Consider the following 22,009-nt stretch of genomic DNA (forward strand, 5'->3'; position numbering starts at 1 on the left):
ACCGTTTTCATACTATAAATTATTATTTCCTTAGATGGAACACAGCTCCAACATTTTTATTATTTATAAGATTTTTTTCATAAACGTGGGACTAAGAACATCATCATTTAGTACAATGAGAGTACTCATCATTTGTGTCAAATAAACCTAGTTTGAATAAATTGCCTACAATAAAAGAGAAGTTTTGCATTTTTGTCCTCTAGAGCCATACGTTCGAAGCACTGTGCGTCGTCGTCTAGAGGGACGATCGGCGACAAGAGAGATAGATCTTTGTTTTTGTAGGCGGCTGACAAAAACGCAGTATTCCTAATTTTTTTGTACTGTTTATTTTTTAATAAACACTTGTTTTTCGATTTCTTGTTTCATTTGGAAACACTAGTACACATCTAAAAGTTAGATACAATCCACCAACAAAGTTTAAACATATTTTGGTCCATCGAGCCGGATCTTTTGTCATTAAAAGCAATTAATGAAAGTTTGGTCGCCATTTTGTATGCATAAGTGCCTGCCCAGAAGAAGACGCCAAAGTGAGTAATCCTTTATTTTCCTAGTTTCCCACATTATTATCGATACTCCTGATATCCTTTTACAGGGCGGTCACAATTTGTGCACGTAATTGTAGTTTTTTTTAATCGCATTTTACTCAATCGCTAAATAATCATGCAAGAATTAGATAAGCTAATTCGTAAACGGGGTAGTATCAAAGCAAAAGTAACTATTTTTTCTAAATTTGTTGACCAAATAATAGCTCAATTTCCGGACTTCCTCATCACACAGCTTAATTTACTTAATGAATTAGAAGAAAGAATTGAACGATTTGCATCTGTACTAGACGAGTTTGAACAAATACAGATGGAAATTGATCAATTTTCGCCCGATATCGATGCGCAATTTAAAGAAAGGGAGAACTTCGACCGGGAGTTTCATTCCGTTCTGGGAAAAGCCAAAAAGTTTCGCAACAAATCCGCCGTCGCCGCCGCCGGTGCCGATCCTAGTTATTCGAGCGAAGCGGGAGGTAGTGTGCATTCCGTAAGGTCTGCCACCGGCGCGGGTTTGACTAGTAATGTAAGGTTACCAGGACTGTGCGGATTTTCTAAAATTGAGCGTCAACGACCGTCTGAATCGCGTAAAAAAGAAGAGGTTGTGCATTAATTGTTTGCGACCGGGACATTTAGTAAAACAATGTCGTTCTAGCTCCTGCAAAACTTGTAAAGGTCGTCACAACAACCTTTTGCATTTTTCTAACACTATCAAAGATAGTCAGGAAAAGGAGAAATCAAATTCGGAAAGTATAGTTTGTTCCGCACAAAACTCAATTTTCAAAAATCAGGTTTTGTTATCAACAGTTTCCGTTCGTATATTTGATAATAATAACAAAATGCATATAGCACGAGCTTTACTAGACTCAGGGAGTCAAAGTAGCTTTATTACTGCCAGTTTCGCAAAAAGATTAAATCTAGATTTATCGCATATTGATATAAAGGTTTGTGGTTTAAATCAAGCCGAGTCAACAGTTAAACACAAAACTACTTTGGTTATTCATTCATGTCACAACAATTTTAGTACCGAAGTTTCATGTCTAGTAGTGCCTCAGATTGCTGGTACATTACCCAACTTTCCTGTTGACTACAATTCTTTGCAAATTCCTGGCCATTTAGAACTGGCAGATCTAGACTTTTGTAAGCCGGGGAAAATAGATATTCTTTTAAGCGCTGATCAATTTTGGTATCTCATATGTGTAGGGCAAGTAAAACAAGCAAACCGCGGTGCTATTCTGCAGAAAACCAAGTTAGGGTGGATCATCTCTGGTTCTGTTAGTTTGAAGTCACCAAAGATTGTCCAGTATAATTTTTTACTAATTTTAATATTGACAAACAACTCTCGCGATTTTGGGAGATCGAGAAAGTTTCTACTTCAAGGCCCTTGTCCCAAGAAGAAAAAAATTGTGAATCACATTTTGTAGAAACGGTTCATCGAACCGACTCCGGTCAATTTATTGTGACGATTCCTTTGAAGGAGGATCCTGAGGTTCGTGGAGATTCGTATTACAACGCGAAAAAGCGACTTTTATCTTTAGAGCGTAAATTTAAATGTAAGCCGGATTTTAAAAAGAATATGTCAAATTTATAAACGAATATCTCGCGCTGGGGCACATGTCAAAGGTCGGTGATGAAGATTCGCGAAAGTCATATTTTCTACCTCATCATGGTGTTACTAATGGCCGTACCTATAGTCCGATCTCAATCTCAGACTTGAGTCGAACTTAGCCAGGCCTTACTCAAGACTTGAGATTCCGTCTCTACTATAGTCAAACCTTCGGGTATTCTCGGCGAAGCAAAGTTTGAGCAAGCGATGTCTAGTAACATTTGTTTTTTTTAGTAACAATTCTAGTGATTTTTGAAATGTAACATTTGAAACACTGCGTAAACATAACCAATTTTTTATAATTTTCCAACTCGTCTTTTTACTTTTGTCTGCCTTTTCCTGTGTGTTTCTGATTTTGATTGTGTTTTGCCGTTTTTGTTATAATTATAAATGGATCAAGTCACGATTTTGACGATTTCCGAGAGTATCTCGACTATTTGGAAGAGGTAGTCGAAAATGAAAGAGTGCCCAAAAGGTATATTCGAGATGCCGAAAATCGTATTGACTTTTACAATGACAAAGATTTTCGATACCGATACCGTTTTTCAAAAGCTATTGTTCTGGAGGTTATACTACCACGCATTATACATCGTTTAGTACGAGTTAATAACCGAGGCTTACCCATATCACCCTTAATACAGCTATTAACTTGTTTACGCTATTATGGAACAGGAAATTTTCAGGTAAGTGGTCTTTTTTGTATAATCAATGTTTATAATCAATATTAATTTTCTAAATGGTTAGTGGGGATTTACGAGGAATAAGTCAACAATCGGTATCCCTTAGAATAAGAATGATTTCGAAGGAAATATGTAGGCTTTTGCCTGAATATATTCAGCATCCTGGCTTAGAACAAAAGCGACGAAACGTACGATTGTTTCAGGCAATAGCTGGATTTCCTGGGGTGGCAGCATGCATAGATTGTACACACATAAAAATCGTTAGCCCAGGAGGCGATAATGCTGAAGTTTTCAGAAATCGCAAAGGCATCTTCTCCTTGAATGTTCAAGTGAGTCAGAAACATTAATTATTATTAATTATTTTTAAAAAATGTACTAATTTAGGTTGCAGTTGGTCCTCAGATGGAAATGTTGGATATTGTTGTCAGACATCCCGGATCAGCTCATGACAGTGTAATCTTCGATAGAAGTGCTCTTCGAGTATTTTGTGAAAGAGGACAAATGGGTGGCTTTCTTTTGGGGGATAATGGATATCCTTGTCGACCATACTTGCTGACACCAGTAATTCATCCAGGCAAGTAATTCTATCATAGAGATCTGCCTATAATATCTATTTTTAATTTGTGGCTTTCAGGTAATGTACGTGATGAACGCTACAACAGAGCTCACAAGAGTACAAGAAACATTGTTGAACGTGTGTTTGGTGTTTATAAACGAAGGTTTCCATGCTTGTATAGAGGTCTGACAACAAAATTAGAAACAACCCAAGCAATAATTTGTGCTACAGCAACTTTATATAATTTAGGTGTAAAATGTAAAGACAACTTTATTTTTGAGGACGAGGTGGCTGAGAATATAGATGATGATATTGGCAATATTAATGTTCCGTTGGATCAGTTAGGGTTAGGTTTTAGAAATGAATTTATACAAAATCATTTTTAGTATTATTTTTGTTTGCTAATAGCACTGGTAGTATATTCAACCAGTGTTTTTTTTTAAATATTAATTGTAGTAAGAATGTGTTGGTTTTAAAATTTCCTTATGCTTTTTATAAATATGTTATAAGCATTACTTTAATTTGTGTTTAAATTTTTGTGGTTAAAATGATGATAGAAATATAGTCACATTGTTCGATTTTTAATATTATTAGTACTATAATATTACTTGTTAATTAAAATAAAACAATAAAGTTTTATGGTAATCTATTTAGATGTTTTTATTTTTAAACAACTCCATATGAAGCATAGCTAGCTCAGCCTCTATCTCAGCCTTTTTTCGCAATGCTGTGGCTGTCCGCAGGTTTTCTTCCTCTACTTTTCTCCTTAGAACAGCTGCCTGCATGTTTTCCTCCTCAATTTTTTGTCGAACACTATGTAGTTGGGAGTTGTTGTTGAGGGCTCTCCTCCACCTTCCTCATCCTTAAGTCTGCCTCTTTTTGGGCAGCCCGACCTTGTCGCCCTGTAACACAATTATTAAAATCAAGACCATACGAGAATATTGTATATAATTTATTTACCAGTTTCACTAGCCGTTTGTTTGGCAGCACATAAAGGATGGTCAGCTGTGAAGGTGGTCTTTGGAGTAGCAGCGACCATTTTTTTAATGCTCAACCCTAAAAAAACAAATTAAATTAAAATCAAGCTAAGCATAACTTACTTTAGAATTACCAGAAGTGGAGGGATAAATATCCTCTGGTTCTGGTTCTGGTTCCTCCCCTTTTTCCACAACCACTTCAATGACTTCATAGTCTAAAAATAAATATAATAATTAGACAAATGTATTACAATTAATAAGTTAATAAAAGAAAATTTCTATAAAAGATTATCGGTTTCAAAGAAAATATAACAAACGTACTTTGCATTGTAGCATGTGATGTTTCCTCTGCTTGCTGTCTCTCGTAGACGCCTGTCATATCCCATTTACAGGACATCATCACATCTGCATGTGGTGCCGCCACGCTAACTGCTTCCATCACAGGGTCCTGTGACTCGGAAGGCTCTGGACCTCCACCAGTAACGAGGCGCTGGTATTTCACCTCCGTATTAGCCTTCCTTTTCCTAAAAAATATAAATATATTTGCATTTATTATGACTATAACATTTTTTACAAAAATTAAAGTTTTTGAAAAGGTTATAACATAATAAAGTATACAAAGAGAACCATATAGTAATAAATATAAACTTTAATCAATTTTCAAAAAAGGTACCTTTATTTTAAATTATTCCACAGCTTTTTTAGCTGTGTAGCAGTGCGTCTGACGGTAATCATTGTGGCCTGGGCGTTGTACTCCGCAGCAATTTTGTCCCACGCGCGCTGCTTCTGATGGAGGTTGCTGGCATCAGTTTTTTTGTTTTCCAGCACAAGTTTGTACTTGTCCACTAGATTCGCCAACAACAACTTTTCATGGTTGGTGTATGGCGTCCTTTCACTTGCTACAAAATTATAATGCTATAATAAAATATTCTTTTCTAAAATCTTGAACTTACCTAAACTCATTATAACACACAGAATAGAAATAAAGGTAAAATAAAAAACAACTAAAGACAACAGACAACTAAATTTGAGAAACAACTCTGGAAACAAACCACAAACAAACTGATCGGTTTGGCAGTTGGCGTAAGAATGACGCGTCGGCGTCGCAGCACTAAAAAAAGCACAGCTAAACAAATCAACAAAGAAAATAAATTGTTAAGCTGTGGTTTTTGTCCCAAATATTGCTCTGTGGCAATACTTAAGCAAGATGCTTGCCGTTCTTGAGTACGTCTCAAGTTACACATGCGCAGTTTGTCGCTTTCTTGACCAAGTCTCGTCTATAGTACGCATTTTTCATCTAAGGCCATGCTCAAGCCTGAGATCGACTCAAGTACCGACTGGCAATAAGGCAATAAGGCGAGTAGCCTTACCACCAAGCTACGCGTAGTCTTTGACGCTTCATGCGTCACTAGTTCTGGCTATTCTTTGAATGATATACAGAGAGTAGGAGCAACTATTCAGCCCGATTTATTCTCTGCTCTTACTCAATTCAGAAAATATAACTTCGTTATAGTGGCAGACGTGGAGAAAATGTACCGCATGTGCTTAGTAAATCCTGATCAGCGAAGTCTGCAGCGTATTTTATGGCGCGAAAACCCTGATAGTCCAATTGAAATTTTTGAATTAGCAACTATCACATACGGAATGTCAGCAGCTGCTTTTTTGGCCATAAGATGCCTACACCACATTGGTTTGGAATGTAGTGAAGAATCTCCAGTAATTTCTGATGTTATTAAAAATCATTTTTATGTTGATGATTTTCTTAGCGGAGGTGATTCCATAGATGATGCTATTTTTATAGCCAATGAGGTAACACGATATTTGAAAAAGGGTTGTTTCGAGTTAAGAAAATGGATTTCTAATTCTCCGGAAATTTTGGCGCACATTCAATTCAACGAAAAATTAGATATTATTGATTTCGGCGCGCGTGAAAATCACAAACGTTAGGTTTAATTTGTAGTGCTCAAACCGACAGCTTAGCTTACAGTATCAATGATTCTGCAAGTAAAAATGTCACTAAACGTTTAATTTTGTCAGAAACTTCACAGATTTTCGACCCTTTTGGGTCTCTTGAGCCCTTCAATTATAATAGCATAGCTAATCCTGCAGGAATTGTGGTCCGAAAAGTTGTCGTGGGATAAAAGTCTTCCAAATTATTTGCACAGCAAATGGCTACAATTTCATAATGAGTTAAGATCATTAATAATCAAGCGATAGGTCACGTGTTCAGATTCAAATGTTATTGAGATTCAAAGTTTCGCAGATGCATCAATGTGTGCCATGGGGGCATGTGTTTATGCAAGAAGTAAAAATAGCGATGGAGTCTTCGAAATCGAGTTGATTTGCGCGAAGTTAAAGGTTGCCCCCCTTAAAACACAAACAGTGCCTCGTTTAGAGCTGATGGCTGCACTTTTGTTGGTGCAACTTGTTGAGAAAGTTAAAACTTCATTGAATACTTGCATAGATCGTGCAGTTTATTGGTCAGACTCCACAGCAGTTTTAGGTTGGCAAACATCGCGTTGCAAGAATTCAAGAATTCACAGAAGCGCGGAATTGGCGACACGTACCGACTTCTGAAAATCCTGCTGACCCAGTATCTCGCGGAGTTATGCCAAAAGATTTAGCGGTACTTGATCTCTATTAGAACGGTCCCACTTTCTTAAAACGTGATGAATCTACTTGGCCATTTTTGCCAGACTTGCAAAGCGAGCTTCCCGAATTTAAAAACACCGTGCATTTACATGCCGAGATATCAAATTCGTCATTTTCGCTTTTTGAGAAATATTCCGATATATCTAGATTAAATCGCGTTATTTCTTATTGCTTAGGATTTAAAGAAAATTGTGTTAAAAAAGGGGCTAATAAAAAATACGGTCCATTGCTCTGCAAGGAAATCACTATGGCTTTGTTTATATTAGTAAATATCTCACAACGTGAATCGTTTCAAGATGAAATAAATATTTTAGCTAAGGCTCCGAATAAACTCAAAGGTACAATCACAAAGCTTTCACCGTTCTTAGACGATGATGGCATAATAAGAGTCGGTGGCAGACTAAAACACTCGGTTTTACCTTACAATAAAAAGCACCCCATTTTGCTGTCAGTAAAACATATATTTACAAAACTTCTTTTCAAGCAAGAACATGTAAAGCTGCTTCACGCTGGACCGCAGCAAATTTTATACTCTCTTCGTGAAAACTTTTGGCATTTCAGGTCGTAGCTTAGCCAGAAAAACCGTTCATGACTGCGTTATATGTTTTCGGGCAAAACCGAAAGTATTAACTCCTTCTTCTTCTTAAAGTGCCTTCTCCATTCAGTGAAGATCGGCAACAACCATGGCAAATTCCTCTCTATTGTTCGCTCTTCTCAGCAAAGTATGTGAGTCCAGGCCTGTCCAATCTCTGATGTTCTTCAGCCAGGAGCATTGCCGTCGTCCGGGTCCGCGCTTTTCCTCAATTTTACCCTCGATGATGAGCTGAAGGAATTCATACTTGCTATGTCTCATGATATGGCCCAAATAGGCTGCTCATGATATGGCCCAAAGAGTCGAATACATCCTGCTCCACCATTTTATATAACAGGGGTTGATTATTGTGGGCCATTATTGATTAAAGATAAAAAGGGCCGTGGCTGTAGAGTAACTAAATGTTACGTTTCTCTATTCTTTTGCTTTGCAACCCGTGATTACAGTTGAGGGTTGGAACCTTTGGTGTTACACAGCAAAATAAAAACACTAAATTACCACAATACACCCAAAACACTTTTACTTTTACACTGGACGCGCGTTTCGCTAACCATGTTAGCATTATCAGCAGATGATTATAAACTCAAGTACAATCTACAAGTTGAGCGTTTATATACTCGCCCAGTGGGTACCGAGTGGGTGTGGCAAAATCTAGCCAACCGAGTCAGAGCCCACTGAGCGTAACAGTTAGATTTCCGCCTCTAGAGTAGTAGGAACAAAGTTGTCTCTGTTCATACTATCTTTACATTTATTAATTCTTGTGCTTTCATATGCATCTAATTGCCTGTAATTTGAGACTTGTTTAATTAATTTTAAATTATTAAGATCTATACAATGGTCCTTATCAACAATATGTTCGGCAACGCAAGATTTATCTGGTCTACCATATCTTATCTGAGCTAAATGTTCTTTAAATCTAGTTAATATTGATCTTCTAGTTTGCCCAACATATTTCTGATCACAATCTTTACAAGAAATTTCATAAATACCCGACCTTTCCAGTGGAGGTGTTTTATCCTTTGGATTACCTAATAATTGTTGTAATTTATTATTAGCACTAAGTTTATAATTGACATTCTTAAAAATTCCTTTTAGACCACGGGATAACTCTCTATCAAACGGTATCGAAAAATATTTAGACGTATCTTTCTCCACTTGAAAAGTCGAATTTTCAGAAATCATTAACCTATACCTATGTTTTCTAATTAATTTATCAACTAGTGAAGGAGAATATCCATTACACTCAGCTACATTCCTAATGAAATCTCTTTCTATTTCATATCTTTCGTTGGAAAGTGGAAAACTAAGTAATCTATGAACTAAGACATTTAAACTAGCCATTTTATGTTCAATACTATGATGTGATTCATTAGGAATATATCTGCGTGTGGTCGTATTTTTCCTATAGATTCCAGGCAATTATTAGTATTTCTAATAACTAATACATCTAGAAATGGTAATCTGTCGTTGTTCTCAATTTCATGCTTAAATTTAATGGAAGGAAAACGATTATTTAACTTAGAAATAAAATTATCTATGATGTCTGAATGTGTGTCAAAAACAGCAAAAATATCATCCACACCTAAACCATACTCTTGGAAAATACTCAAACTGATTCCTAGCCTCCACTTCAAACCTTCTCATGAATAAATAACATGTAATAAAAGAAAATGCTCATAAATAGCCTCATTAATATCTTTTAAAACAATAATATCTACGTACACTAAAAATGTTCTAAATTCGGTGGCTTTGAAGCGAGTAAGGTCTGAAAGAGGACGGGGTTTTTGATTAAATTCTGAGACAACAAAGTCTTTGTAAAAAATAAGATTTCCGATATATTTAAAACTTCACGACCACATAGGCGGACAGGCAAGTCTCCACCCGTCCATGTAAGGAGAGGTATTTTCATAACGCCTAGATATAAACAGTGCATGGAATCTACAGGAAATGTTGAAACCATTCCAATACAATTCCATAAGAAATGCTATCGTAAAAAGGAAACCACATATCAAAAACCAATTAAAACTTAAAATAAAACGTATTGTATATAAACTATAAACTTGTTTTTTAATTTTAAAAAGCTTATCAGTATTATTTTGCAAATCGTCTGTATTATTGCTGTAGGTAGTTGAGGGAAATCTAGGCTCGAATCTAGGAGATTTATAGGTTTTTACCTCGGTTTGCACTTTTGGTGTGAAACATAGGCTCGTACGAGAGCTCGTAGAAGGTAGATGAGTCGACGGATTAAAAAATGTATGTGATTTCCTTAATTGAGCCCTTGTGAAGGCGAATTAGTAGGGTTTTTTTCCTTTGGGATGAGTATTGGTACTCATCATCAGTTTCTTCGACATCTAGTTGTTGAGCAGTTCCTACAATTTATTATAATAATAATTATGATTAGTATTTTAGTAATTAGTATTATATTACAAATTATTGTAATATAATACAAGGTGTCTCTAATTTTATAGGGTTTTAAGAGCTTCCTATTAATAAAGACACAGAGTTGCAGTTTGCAAATTACTTGTTATTTTTTTGCGAAGCAAAAGAAGCTGTAAACAAAATATTTGTAGCTCGCTTCAGTTTTTAGATACGTGGTGATTGTGAAGTTGCATTGCATTTTGACAGTTCATGTAATTTAAAGAAACACGAACTGTAAAAATATCGAGTTTTGAAAAAAAAACCTATCCTATAAGTACCACTACTTGTACCATTTTGATAACTGTTCACCAAACTGCATCCTCTGAGGCAAAATTGCACTTACTGCATTTAACTGTTTTTCAAAAGATAAATACAACAAACAATTAGGTACCAATACTAACAGTAACCTGTTATGCCAGTTATCCTGGGGGGACGTGGTAGCTTCGTTTTTTTCCGATTAATTTTATTATTTTGCGAGCTATTTTGTTGTTCCCTATCACTAAATTCTTCTTCAGAGCCACTTTGCAGTTTTCTTTTAATTATACGCTTAGGCTTTGTCAGGGACCTCGTGTAATCCTCAAAATGCTCTTTTTCAACATCTGCATATAAATCTGAAGTAATGTAGTAGATTTGCGTCCTTATGTTCTATATGAAATGGCGTTAGCAAGTTTAGAACCAGGAAATAAACAACCTTTTATTTAAAAAATTGCCGACGTTTCGACGTTTATTTACGTCTTTATCAAGGCTATTTTCAGCTAAAAGGTTCTTTTGTCAAAAGGTACTCTTTTGTCTGGGTACTATTCACAACAGTACCCAGACTTTCAGGATAAGCTACTTTATTACTGACAAAAGAACATTTTAGCTGAAAATAGCTAAAAATACTCTGCTAGGGGTAAACCTCCAGTACTTGCCTTCTTGCCAAGGTATGGAGCTGCATTTACCATATATTTGGAAGCTACGTCGCAGATCATTATGATTTTTAGGCTATATTTTTCTGGCTTATTCGGGATGTACATGCGGTAAGAGCACTTACCGCGAAAAGCTAGCAATTGCTCGTCTGTTGTTATATACGTGCTAGGTACATAAGCATTTTTACAGTTGTCTATAAAAATATCCCATAGTATATCTGGAATAGCAGCAAATGGGTCGATTGTTTTTCTTTCAAGTCTAGTAACTTTTTCATCGACTCTTAAACAGTCTAGTAAAAACATAAATCGTTCTCTGCTCATTGTTGATTTATAGGTAATGCCACATTTTCGTTTGTCAAAAAGAAGTAATGATTAATAACTGATTAATTTTTCATAACAGCCATTAATTAACTGATTATTTTTCATAACAGCCACAAGATATCAAGAGCCCAATCAAAGATAACAATTCATCTTTAGTGGCTGGAGAGTAGCGGAGTTGGTAGCGGATTTTACCTTATATTTTGCAGCTCGTACAGTTATCATATTATTTTATAATGTGTAATGTGTAAGTATGTTCCAATATTATATCAACAACGGGGTTTGAGACAAATGTCTTGAAAGCATCTACCGGAGACATTATCTGTGTTTACCTGGGTGGGCCGAGGAATTATATGAACCAAGTTTCTCTTTGGAGTTCAGTCCTTGCTGAAGATTGTTTTGAAACAGTTTTCAACCTCCTTTCTCGTAAATATATATTATTACTTGCTTCATCAGTCGATTCATCTTCTAGAACCTCTATTTCTTGACTATTTTCTATACTATCTGTCTCGAAATGATCACTATATACACTCAGTATTTTGATGGGTTTCGGTAATATGGGTCTGAGTTACTGAAATCACATTTCCTTCTGAATTAATCGATTTTACCTTTTTCTTGGGTACGAAATATTCTTCATCTTCACTATGATCACTTCTATACTCAGACGGACAGTACTCACTTCCAGAAACGGCTCTTCTTCTACGTGATCCTCTTCTTCACTGCTCTCATTGGAACTCTCGCTTATATCATTATCATCATCAGATAAGAAGCTAAAATTAGCAGCTAACTCCATAAGTTCATCTGACCGAAGCGGCCTCTTATCATTTTTTTGACTTATTTCATTATTCACAGATATCAATAAAATAGTAGGTCAAACAATCTCACACAAAACTAGTCATATCTTGAAATTTGAATAAGAACGGAGCGAACTTTACTTTTTTGGAATTTAACATTTCAAACTTTCATCAGCTTTCATTAAAGTATTATTCAACCAACTACTTCAACGAAAGTTGAATTTATTATTATATACAGGGTGGCCCATTAGTGCGATTAGTGGCCGAAAGTCCAATTTTTGTTTTGAATTTGTTAACAACACGTTAATGTAATTAAAAGCACGTTTAATTAAACACTAAATTATAAAAATCTTGTACTAAAAAAACTGAAAACTAAAACGGGTCGGGGATCCTTTAAAAAATTCGGATCCGGATTTATCCGTATCGATACATATCGATAGACTCGGATCTAAGATTCGGATCTGAGATTCGGATCTTAAAATCGGATCCCATATCCCGGTTATAGTAATTTCGAGGGAAATTTATAAATTATGAGCATAAAAAAATAGTTTAATTTGCAGCAAAACTTATTTAATTTTCAAACAAAACAAAATATTTTAATTTGATGCAGGGTGTTGCACCATATATGTTTTCATATAAAAATACTAATATGTCTATATTTTCCGAAGAAAGGCAACTTCTCTTGACGCGAACAATATTCCCTGCTATTGAAAACACTCTTTCGGAAGGTGTGGAGGTCGCGGGAATCCACAGGAATTTGCTCGCTAGATTTGACAACTTTGGATATTTTTTTTCATTGGCTTCCCACCATTTTAGTGGACATCTATTATTGTCGAGATCTTGCTCTTGAATGTATCTTTCAACTTCTTACTGCCTGATGGTTTCGGAAAGAGAAAATCCATTGCGCTTGAGCTCACTGCATTTCGCTCTTCTTCGCATGAATTATTAAATCTTTCTAATATCAGTTGCAGATATCTAAGTATCATTTTTATTTATTTTCAGGCAAGGAGCTTTTAAATCTAGGATCCATGATTGAAGACTTGTCAAAAATTGTTAAGTCTACATCTTCATCTTCTATGTTCATATTGTTCGTATTCAACTGGAATCTTCTATTTATTTTTTCATAACTTCACAATGTCAGGCACAAGCACAATTAGTTCGTGTTAACTGCTAAAATAGGAAACTAACTTAAACGGAACGAATTAACGAAAATACTTAGTCCTACCCCGAAACAATACAAGGATCTTAACCCTAGCCTTACCGAAAGTGGGTCATCGATGACCCGAAACATAGAATTCCACAAATAATTTTCGCCCCCGTGCTTTTTTTTTCAGTGATCCTCCATGAATTCTCCTAACATATCATAAGCATATTGTTTTTAGTACGAATTTAAAAAAAAAATACATTTCTCCGAAATCTGCCTCTGGGTCACCGACGACCCGGTTTTGAGAATAACCGTTATAGGCTAAAACTCCCCAAATCGACAAGTCATAGCATGGTTAGCATTTAGTCGTAATTTATTTATTCGTCATTCAGTTTACTATCTAACGCTGCCTCGTGAAGATCATTATTTTTTTTCAATAAAAAACAGTAAAGTGCGATGTGGTCTAAAAATAAGGGTTTGTCCGACAAGGAGCTCTACGATATTCTGATGCAGTCTTCAGATGACGAGTGCGATAAAGAATTACCTTTAGAGCAGGCATTTAGTGATTTCTCGAGTGATGAGGACCTCTCGGATGGTGAAGCTGAGATACACGAAGGAAGCCTTTCATTTCATGAGTTAGAAGAGGAAGAAGTGCAGTTACCTGACCAATTGGAAGACGAAACTTTGCGCAATAGGCAGTCCTATGATGTAGATAATCGTACATGGTATACTGTAGCGCCTAAAACAGGAAAATCCAGATCATGCAATATCTTGCAAGAAGATAAAGGTCTCACAAATAGAAGTAAGGATGTGAATTCTATTACTGACTGCTTCAAGCTTTTCTTTTCTGAAAATATGTTGGATATTATCATAAAATATACAAACAAAAAAGCTAACGATTTTATAAAGACTTATAATGAATGCCATGAAGACAAGTTGGAGACATGGATTGAAGTAGACACTACAGAAATGCTTGCCTTTCTTGGAGTCCTTATTCTTGCTGGTAGATTCCGTGAAGCAAAAGAAAGTGTACGCAATTTATGGTCGACTACAAACAATGCTTTTACCAGGCCAATTTATCAGGCCACTATGTCCAGAAATCGATTTTCTGACATCTTACGCCACCTTCGTTTTGATGATTTGTCTACAAGAGCCGAGAGAAAGGAACAAGATAAGCTTGCCCCGATTCGTGAGATTACTGACATATTTGCTAAGAATTGCAGAGAATCTTACAAACCTTCAGCTTTTGGGACTATTGATGAGCAGTTGGTAACTTTCCGAGGTCGTTGCTCATTCAAAGTTTATATACCAAGTAAACCAGGCAATTACTATTGTTGCAATTTTGAAGTGTATTTAGGAAAATTGAATGGCATAGCAGAAAAGAATCAAGGTCCTCGAGTTGTAAAAACTTTAGCAAGCCACTGGTATGGTAGAGGACGAAATATAACAACTGATAATTTTTTCACCGACATAACCTTAGCAGAAGAACTCTTGTCCCAGAATCTAACAATTGTTGGCACAATCCGCAAAACTCGCAAAGACTTGCCGAAGAGCTTATTAGATATTCGCGAAAGAGCTACGTATTCTTCACAGTTCCTTTTTACACGGAATCTTACCTTGGTGTCCTACGTTACGAAGCGCAATAAATTTGTTGTACTTCTATCTTCAATGCATCATGAACACGATATCGCCGGAGAAGATCTGAAATTCAAGCCTAGCATAATAACTTCTTATAATGAGACAAAAAGTGGCGTAGATTGCTTGGATAAAATTGTACGTGAATACAGTTCCAAAAGGATCAGTAGAAGATGGCCTTTACGTTTATTTTATAATTGACTTGACATAGCGTCATATAATGCCTTCGTCATCTGGATTCTGAAAAATCCACAATGGAAGAGTTCTAATGGTAACCTAAAAGTCAGAAGGAAACTTTTTTTGGAAGAACTAGGTGATATGTTGACTCATAACCATATTGTACGACGCGCAGAACAAATTCATGAGGATGGTAGAGGGTTTTCCGCAACTGTATGTCATGCTATTGAAAGTACAGGAGTTTCAATAAAAAAGAAGCTACCAACGCCCAACATAGGCGCCAAAAGGAGTCGATGCTTCCAGTGCCGTGGAAACGATAACAAATATTCCACAAAATGTGACAAGTGCCACAAATATGTTTGTCCCTTACACGCAGAAATCAAAATTCAAAAAGCAGTAGTTTGTTCTTGTTGTTCAAAAGATGAAGATGGAGAATAAGAAAAGTGTAGTTATTGACTTATTATCAAAATAAAAATAAATTAGTATTTAGCTTGATTTATGTCCTATGCAGTGATTTTATATTATATTTTTTTGTTGTTTATTTTTGTAATAAAAGTGAAGCAAATATAAAAAAATATTTTTTTTATCATTCCCAAAGCATTCTATTAAAAAACAAAAAATATGTCTGGGTCAATTTTGACCCTGTTTTGGAAAACAAAATTTTAAAATTATTTTGGTACGGCTAGGGTTAAATCCGAATATTTATACCCGGATCGATCCGGTTCCGTATTGTACACTTTAAAAAATCCAGATCAGATCCGGATCTCATGTACAGCACTACTTTTTAAGGCCTGGCATTTAATTCTTTCCAGGTTTTTAATGTAAAACCAGCTCTACTGCACAGCAGGGCATGCAGCAACCAAGCAGTCAATGAGTCGAGCAGACTCTTTAATGGTACAATGTTTCTTACACAGAAGATTTTTTAAGTTACATAATATGCTTTCTTTCTTTGACTTAGATAGATATATTGTCATATTCACAGTGTGTATTCAAAACCTAAATAGGTGCAAATATTGTATATTACTCGTTTAACAATAGCTAACACGATATGAACGATACAAGCTAACCCACCTCGGACTCCCCTGTTGGTCACTTTTCGTGAGAGATAGTAAAGGATGCGAATTGCTGCAAATATTGTTATTTATTTATTATAGTTATTATTGCTGTTAATATTGCAAGGTGCAAATATTGTTAGGAATAAGTACACTCTTTCCTTTATTAATAATAAACCCTAAAAAGTCCGTAACTTGATTGTAGACTCAGCATATTTATATTGTTTCAGCAATTATCAAAAAATGATCGATTTATAATTGCATGTTTGCCTTGCCTATGATAAGTCTATGGGCTAAGAGTAGTCTATCTAAGTTATATAACAATTTTGTTACAGTTCTTTGGTCCTCAATTTTAAAATAGGGTGCCTCAGTATGTTTGTTAAGTTCTTTTAGGTTAAGAAAAAAACTATAATTTTTATCAGGTTTGTGCCACAAAAAGTATGGAGATAAAAAGTGTCCTTTTTCGTGTCGGCATCCACTTATTACTCCGGTTGCTAATGCATTCCTCATAAGAAGGAAGTAGAGAGCAATCTATAGTGGTCAAAGGAATATTTATTTGAGTTGGATTTCTAAAAAAAGGTATGTGTAGCTGCTTGACCCAGTTTATTATAGGTTCTGTTATATATTTGCCAATTCCTTATAAAACATAGAGAGACGACCCGCATAATTTGTGCTTACCTTTATTTCCATTTACTGGCATAAGTCCTTTGTGCGTGTTTCCTTGTTTTCTTGTCGTGTCTGTTCCTTTCTGGAGATCTCGATCGGTTTTTTCCATAGGATCTGCCAGATCCGATCCCCTCCCCTTTTTATATTCCCTAACCAAACGAAATCCAACCCAAGGAATATTTATTTGAGTTGGATTTCTAAAAAAAGGTTGTGTAGCTGCTTGACCCAGTTTATTACAGGTTCCATATATTTGCCAATTCCTTATAAAACATAGAGAGACGACCCGCATAATTTGTGCTTACCTTTATTTCCATTTGCTGGCATAAGTCCTTTGTGCGTGTTTCCTTGTTTTCTTGTCGTGTCTGTTCCTTTGTGGAGATCTCGATCGGTTTTTTCCATAGGATCTGCCAGATCCGATCCCCTCCCCTTTTTATATTCCCTAACCAAACAAAATCCACCCCCCCCCCGGGGGGGGGGTTACTCTTCCAATAGATGGGTTGTGAATTGAGGAATATTTTCAAGGGGGATGCTAATCTGATAATTCTTCTGCATCAAATATTTTCTTCTCTGATCAATTATCTCCGACCGTCTACCTGAAACGTACTGCAATATATCATCAAAATACTGTCGGAACTGTGATTCCGGTCCAACCAAGAACTCTTGCACATCTCTCTTAATAGAAGGGTGCTTTTCAATAATCTTTCTAGAGCTTCGACAAAAGAATCTCTCTGCAACAAGAAGCCATGAAGAATAGTCCCCAATGTTAAATCCATCTTTGATAACTGATCAAAGAACATATTGGGTGATACTCTGTGTGACAACTGGTTGTTTACCCTGAGAGCACTAAACACAGGTGAAGCTTGGAGCTTCTTCTGGATGTCGGCCTATCTGACCCGATTAAATGACGTCTTCCCTAGTCTTAAGCAATCAATGCCTTGCGCCTCAATGTGAGGCTTTGCTGAAGGAATAGACGGCCCCTGTTCCCTTGTTCGAGGAGCGAAATCAAAAGGAAAGTCCTCTTCAATCTGTTCTTCCAGATCTAAATCCAACATGGGAGGAAACTTTTTTGAATATTGATCCTCATCCGACTCATCTTGATCTGATTTCTCAGGCATAGACGAGGTTTCTAAACGATCAATTTCTGTTAGATGTGTGGACCCATGTATAGATCCTCTCAAATGACCGCCAAAGGAATCCATAAACGAATGAAGCATGTTTTTCAATTCCTCGGTAGTTTTTTCTAACTTGTCAATCCGGCTCTGCTCGGGCTCCTCAGACGCAATACTCCGGCTTCGATCCGTATTCTTCGATACCCTGGACCTTAAGCTCACATTGTCCTCGTCATTGTTTTCTACATCATTTGAGAGCTGCCGAGAAGCTTCCTTCTGGCCTACCATCAGATGCCTTAAATTACTAACAGCCGCTACTACCAACTCATTTTGTGCAGTAGATCCCGTCACTCGGGAAGCCAGGCCTGATGGGCTAATAATAAGGCCAATACAAAATGGCCATTTAAGCATGTTTAACTTTATCTCTCTGTACCTCTTCTCTGAAATGTGTGTAGCTTCAGGGTTAAAGGCTTGTACCATTTCTACCGTGGGAAGTGCGAATCTAATCTTGTTAAGAACGTGGGGGTCATAGTCCTTTCCTAGAAGACTTTCTCTATCAAACGAATTGATTTTCCACTGTTTCCAACCCTCCGGTAGATGTTTGTTAGCGAGTTTAACTATTCGAGCAAAAATCGCCTGATCTCTCGTATCGGGCGGTTCCAATCCAGCAAGCTCTTCCATGGTCTGCATGTTCATTTTCTGGAATAAAATAAAGGAATGAGAATAGCTAGGGGTTGATTCTCAGCGGGGGCCGGCAAAATTCGGATCGGCGCTGCTCAAACTGGCGGCGCGGCCTAAATTTACGGACGGCGCGGTGCGGTGCGGCCTGATCGCTTTGGCCTCCAAAGTGAGCGGCGCCGGTCCTCTAGATGGGCGGCGCAATGCTGCTCCGAATTTTGGCCAGCGCAATGCCGCTCCGAATATTGACCGGCGCGGCGTGCGGTGTTATCGCCTGATAAAAATTGTAAAACAAAAGGAAAATGTTAACCCTTTTGAATAGCCACTAATATGATCAAGATACTAGGAAGCTTGGACATAAAAATATTTCTACACAACTGCAGCCACTGAAAACGAGCTGGCAGCACTTCCAACTATTCAATAGCAATATATTAACTATTTACTGGATAAAAATATGATTTCTTACCTTTCAAAACTATATATTATTCACTACAAATAACAAACAAATAAACAACACGGAATATAAGAGTGTAACACTGAGAGGCGTATAAACGCGCGCGCATCGAAGCAATATCAAAGCGGACTAAAAGAAGATAATAGTACGTAGTAAATTTATTGAAGTCGTTTTATTAAGAAAAGTCGTTAAAATTGTAGCTCCCCCTATTATAACTTCAGATGTGGGGTTAAATCGGCGCAGTCCCCAAGTGAAAGAAGAATAAATAAGCTACATCTAGAGTTTAAATATTACCGGCAATAAAAGTAAAATAAAAATGGAGGATCAAGACGAAAACCAGAGTCGCCATTTTTCTGCTGATGATTTCAAAAGATTTGTGCAAAATAGAGCTGAAGAAAATCCAACCAGAAATGCTAATGTTAATCAATTTATGAATACGATAACAACGTTATTGCAACAAAATACTCAGATGTTGCAAATGTTACAAATACAACAGCAGCAGCCATTACATGTGCCCAATCAAGAATCTACAGTTCGAATTTATAACGTAATGCCAGATCTTTCGAAAACTATAGAAACATTCAGTGTTGAGGAAGAGCCAAGTAAAGCTAAATTGAAAAGTGGGAAATACCAAAGGGGGTAAATGCCAAATTTTTCAATATTAAGTTATTAAATTAGAAACGCAATAAATACTATGTTGCATGTCCTAACAAATGTTACCAAGCGTTAAGTGCCAAGCGAAAGCGTCTATAGTTTATGTATATTATATGTATTTTGAAAGATATTTTAAAAAATTATTAGTTTCAGTTCTACTGTGTTTTTCTCATTGATCTCGAAAAAATTAATTTGGCACTTACCCCCTTTGGTCTTTCCACTCTTCAATTATGGTTATAGCAGTTGGAAACTACCGCTACACTTCAGAATTGGCCAGATTTCCAAACAGCGAAAATTAATCTGATTGGTGCTGAACGCCATTGGTATTCAGGGCGAAGCAGTGAAGTCGTCCTTGTGATTGGTCGTCCTTCCGTATGGCTTTTATTAAAACATTTGTATTTACTAAGAATAAAACCGAACTATGGAAAAGAATGCAAGAGAGGGTACAGTCTATAAATGAAAATGTAAGCGTCTATTTTCATTCCAAAGCATCATTGTGCAAAGAGTTAAGTTTATCATTCGAAGAAGAGAAAGAGCAGATAACAATTGGATTAAGTAATTTTGTCATGTCGAAATTCCACATAGATGAAGCTGCATTGTATCAGGACATTATAGAATACGAGATAATTGTTAGTGCGAGGAAAAATAGATTGCCTGAAAGAAAAAATTAAACTAAAAAACCACAGAAGACAAGTGAAGCATCTCTGAAGAAAGTTACCGGTTTAGATCAAGTTATTAACATTTTATTAAGTTATAAATCACAACAGAATAAGAATACCATACCAACTAAGTGAAATTAGTCAAGAAAGATAAGAATTGGTTATAACTCATAAATAGTAATTTTTTGAAAGAAACATATTATTGCTTATATCGCTGAAAAGCTTAATAAATGGCGCTTTTTATGAAGTCATAGCCAACTATGGTTTCCATTTAAAAAAATATCTGTTTGTGTCATATGTCAAAAATTACAGGCTTTAGAAAAAATCGGAAAACACAAACTCATTAGGGATGTGATTATCTACAACTTTTATTTGAAAACTTTTTGTCTAAAATAGATTATAATGGAATTAGGGACAATTTTTGAAATAGCCGAAATTTTATTTTTTCGAAATATCTAGTAAGCCATGAACTTTTTCAAAAATCTGAAAGGCGCATATTTCTGACCCCACAAAACTGCAATTCTTTCCCCATTTAATCGACTCTCTATCTCCAATAGGTTCCGAGATACCCATAGAGAACATCGTAGGAAACTCACCCTGTATATAGTATTTAATTTTTATTAAATTACTAAATATAAATTATTGTTTTAGTACTTCAGGCAATATAAAAAAGTGCCTTACCGAAGAGGCGGGCCCGTCAAGTATTTCTGGGGATTTAGAGGATTAAATAGATTCAGCCTGCTATTAGTCAACATAGTCAACACATCCATGGTAAACACAGACATTAAAGACAATAATATTCTGAAATAAATATATGATTTTTAGTACATCTGAATTAACACCATCGGACAATGATTTTGAAGAAGAGCCACTAGAAATGTCTGCTAGCGGGAGTCAACTTTCGAGTGCCTCAACTAAATCGCGTGTGCAGACACCGTTCGGTCTGCACACGCGATTGGGTAAATTTAAGACATCGCTACACCAAAAAACAACGAATATCAAAAACCATTACAAGTGGATCTGCAGCTGGAAAAATATGGGAGTATTACACAAACATGAGTTTTTTAGACAATTTTATTGTTCAAAGAAAGTAGGTTATATATATAGTATTTAATTTTTATTAAATTGCTAAACATAAATTAAAGTTTTAGTACTTCAGGCAATACAAAAAAGTGCCTTACCGAAAAGGGTGGTCCGTAAAGTATTTCTGGGGATTTAGAGGATTATATAGATCCAGCCCTTTATAGTCAACATAGTCAACACATCCATGGTAAACACAAACATTAAAGACAATAATATTCTGAAATAAATATATGATTTTTAGTACATCTGAATCAACACCATCTGACAATGATTTTGAAGAAGGACCACTAGAATTGTCTGTTAGCGGGAGTCAACTGTCGAGTGCCTCAACTAAATCGCGTGTGGAGACACCGATTACTCGAAAAAGGCAAAAATCTTCATCGGAAGATATTTATGTGGCATTTACAAATAGTTGTGAAGCAATAAATAACCACTTGGAAGCTCAAAATGAAGACATGATATTTGGACAGGGTTTCGGAGCTACACCTAGTAAGGTTATAAAAACCCTGTAAAAAAACTTAAAATAAAAACTTTATTTTACAACATAATGAGTGAAAATTTGACAGAAGATTTTCAGGATTAAACCTACGTAATTTATATTAAGCTACAACAAAATGCTCCATGCTTTGATTTATTTTGGGTAACACTTGTGGTTCTG

The 22,009-nt window shown here is 36.1% G+C and overlaps 4 protein-coding genes across 4 annotated transcripts; 3 read left to right on the forward strand and 1 right to left on the reverse strand.

Moving 5' to 3' along the window:
- The first annotated feature begins 213 nt into the window (after positions 1–213).
- On the forward strand, positions 214–3,936 carry LOC115877017 (putative nuclease HARBI1). Its single transcript, XM_030893079.1, has 4 exons — positions 214–2,828; positions 2,890–3,154; positions 3,210–3,399; positions 3,460–3,936. Exons 1-4 carry the CDS (start codon positions 2,809–2,811, stop codon positions 3,765–3,767), a joined length of 783 nt encoding a protein of 260 aa, XP_030748939.1. The 5' UTR covers positions 214–2,808; the 3' UTR covers positions 3,768–3,936.
- A 258-nt stretch (positions 3,937–4,194) lies between these two features.
- On the reverse strand, positions 4,195–5,400 carry LOC115877195. Its single transcript, XM_030893355.1, has 6 exons — positions 5,312–5,400; positions 5,032–5,257; positions 4,680–4,882; positions 4,493–4,573; positions 4,342–4,437; positions 4,195–4,283 (listed from the first exon to the last, which is right to left on the reverse strand). The coding sequence occupies exons 3-6, from the start codon at positions 4,795–4,797 to the stop codon at positions 4,195–4,197; spliced, it is 384 nt and encodes a 127-aa protein (XP_030749215.1). The 5' UTR covers positions 4,798–4,882; positions 5,032–5,257; positions 5,312–5,400.
- A 488-nt stretch (positions 5,401–5,888) lies between these two features.
- Positions 5,889–6,305, forward strand: LOC115877196. The gene has a single exon (XM_030893356.1). The coding sequence runs from the start codon at positions 5,889–5,891 to the stop codon at positions 6,303–6,305; it is 417 nt and encodes a 138-aa protein (XP_030749216.1).
- Positions 6,306–13,640: 7,335 nt separating this feature from the next.
- LOC115877198 (piggyBac transposable element-derived protein 5-like) lies at positions 13,641–15,020 on the forward strand. The gene has a single exon (XM_030893357.1). The coding sequence runs from the start codon at positions 13,641–13,643 to the stop codon at positions 15,018–15,020; it is 1,380 nt and encodes a 459-aa protein (XP_030749217.1).
- The last annotated feature ends 6,989 nt before the right edge of the window (positions 15,021–22,009 follow it).

Source organism: Sitophilus oryzae, unplaced genomic scaffold (genome assembly GCF_002938485.1).
Source record: "Sitophilus oryzae breed Bouriz unplaced genomic scaffold, Soryzae_2.0 scaffold_1442_pilon_pilon, whole genome shotgun sequence".
NCBI lineage: Eukaryota > Metazoa > Arthropoda > Insecta > Coleoptera > Curculionidae > Sitophilus > Sitophilus oryzae.

Excerpts from the sequence above, each read along its gene's own strand:
- LOC115877017 (XM_030893079.1), top strand. The coding sequence starts at position 2,809 with ATGGAACAGGAAATTTTCAG. Across the intron at positions 2,829-2,889 it reads ATGGAACAGGAAATTTTCAG|TGGGGATTTACGAGGAATAA; the intron begins GTAAGTGGTCTT and ends CTAAATGGTTAG. Across the intron at positions 3,155-3,209 it reads TCTTCTCCTTGAATGTTCAA|GTTGCAGTTGGTCCTCAGAT; the intron begins GTGAGTCAGAAA and ends GTACTAATTTAG.
- LOC115877195 (XM_030893355.1), bottom strand. The coding sequence starts at position 4,797 with ATGGAAGCAGTTAGCGTGGCGGCACCACATGCAGATGTGATGATGTCC. Across the intron at positions 4,438-4,492 it reads TATTTATCCCTCCACTTCTG|GGTTGAGCATTAAAAAAATG; the intron begins GTAATTCTAAAG and ends TTGTTTTTTTAG. Across the intron at positions 4,284-4,341 it reads ACAAACGGCTAGTGAAACTG|GGCGACAAGGTCGGGCTGCC; the intron begins GTAAATAAATTA and ends ATTGTGTTACAG.
- LOC115877196 (XM_030893356.1), top strand. The coding sequence starts at position 5,889 with ATGTACCGCATGTGCTTAGTAAATCCTGATCAGCGAAGTCTGCAGCGT.
- LOC115877198 (XM_030893357.1), top strand. The coding sequence starts at position 13,641 with ATGTGGTCTAAAAATAAGGGTTTGTCCGACAAGGAGCTCTACGATATT.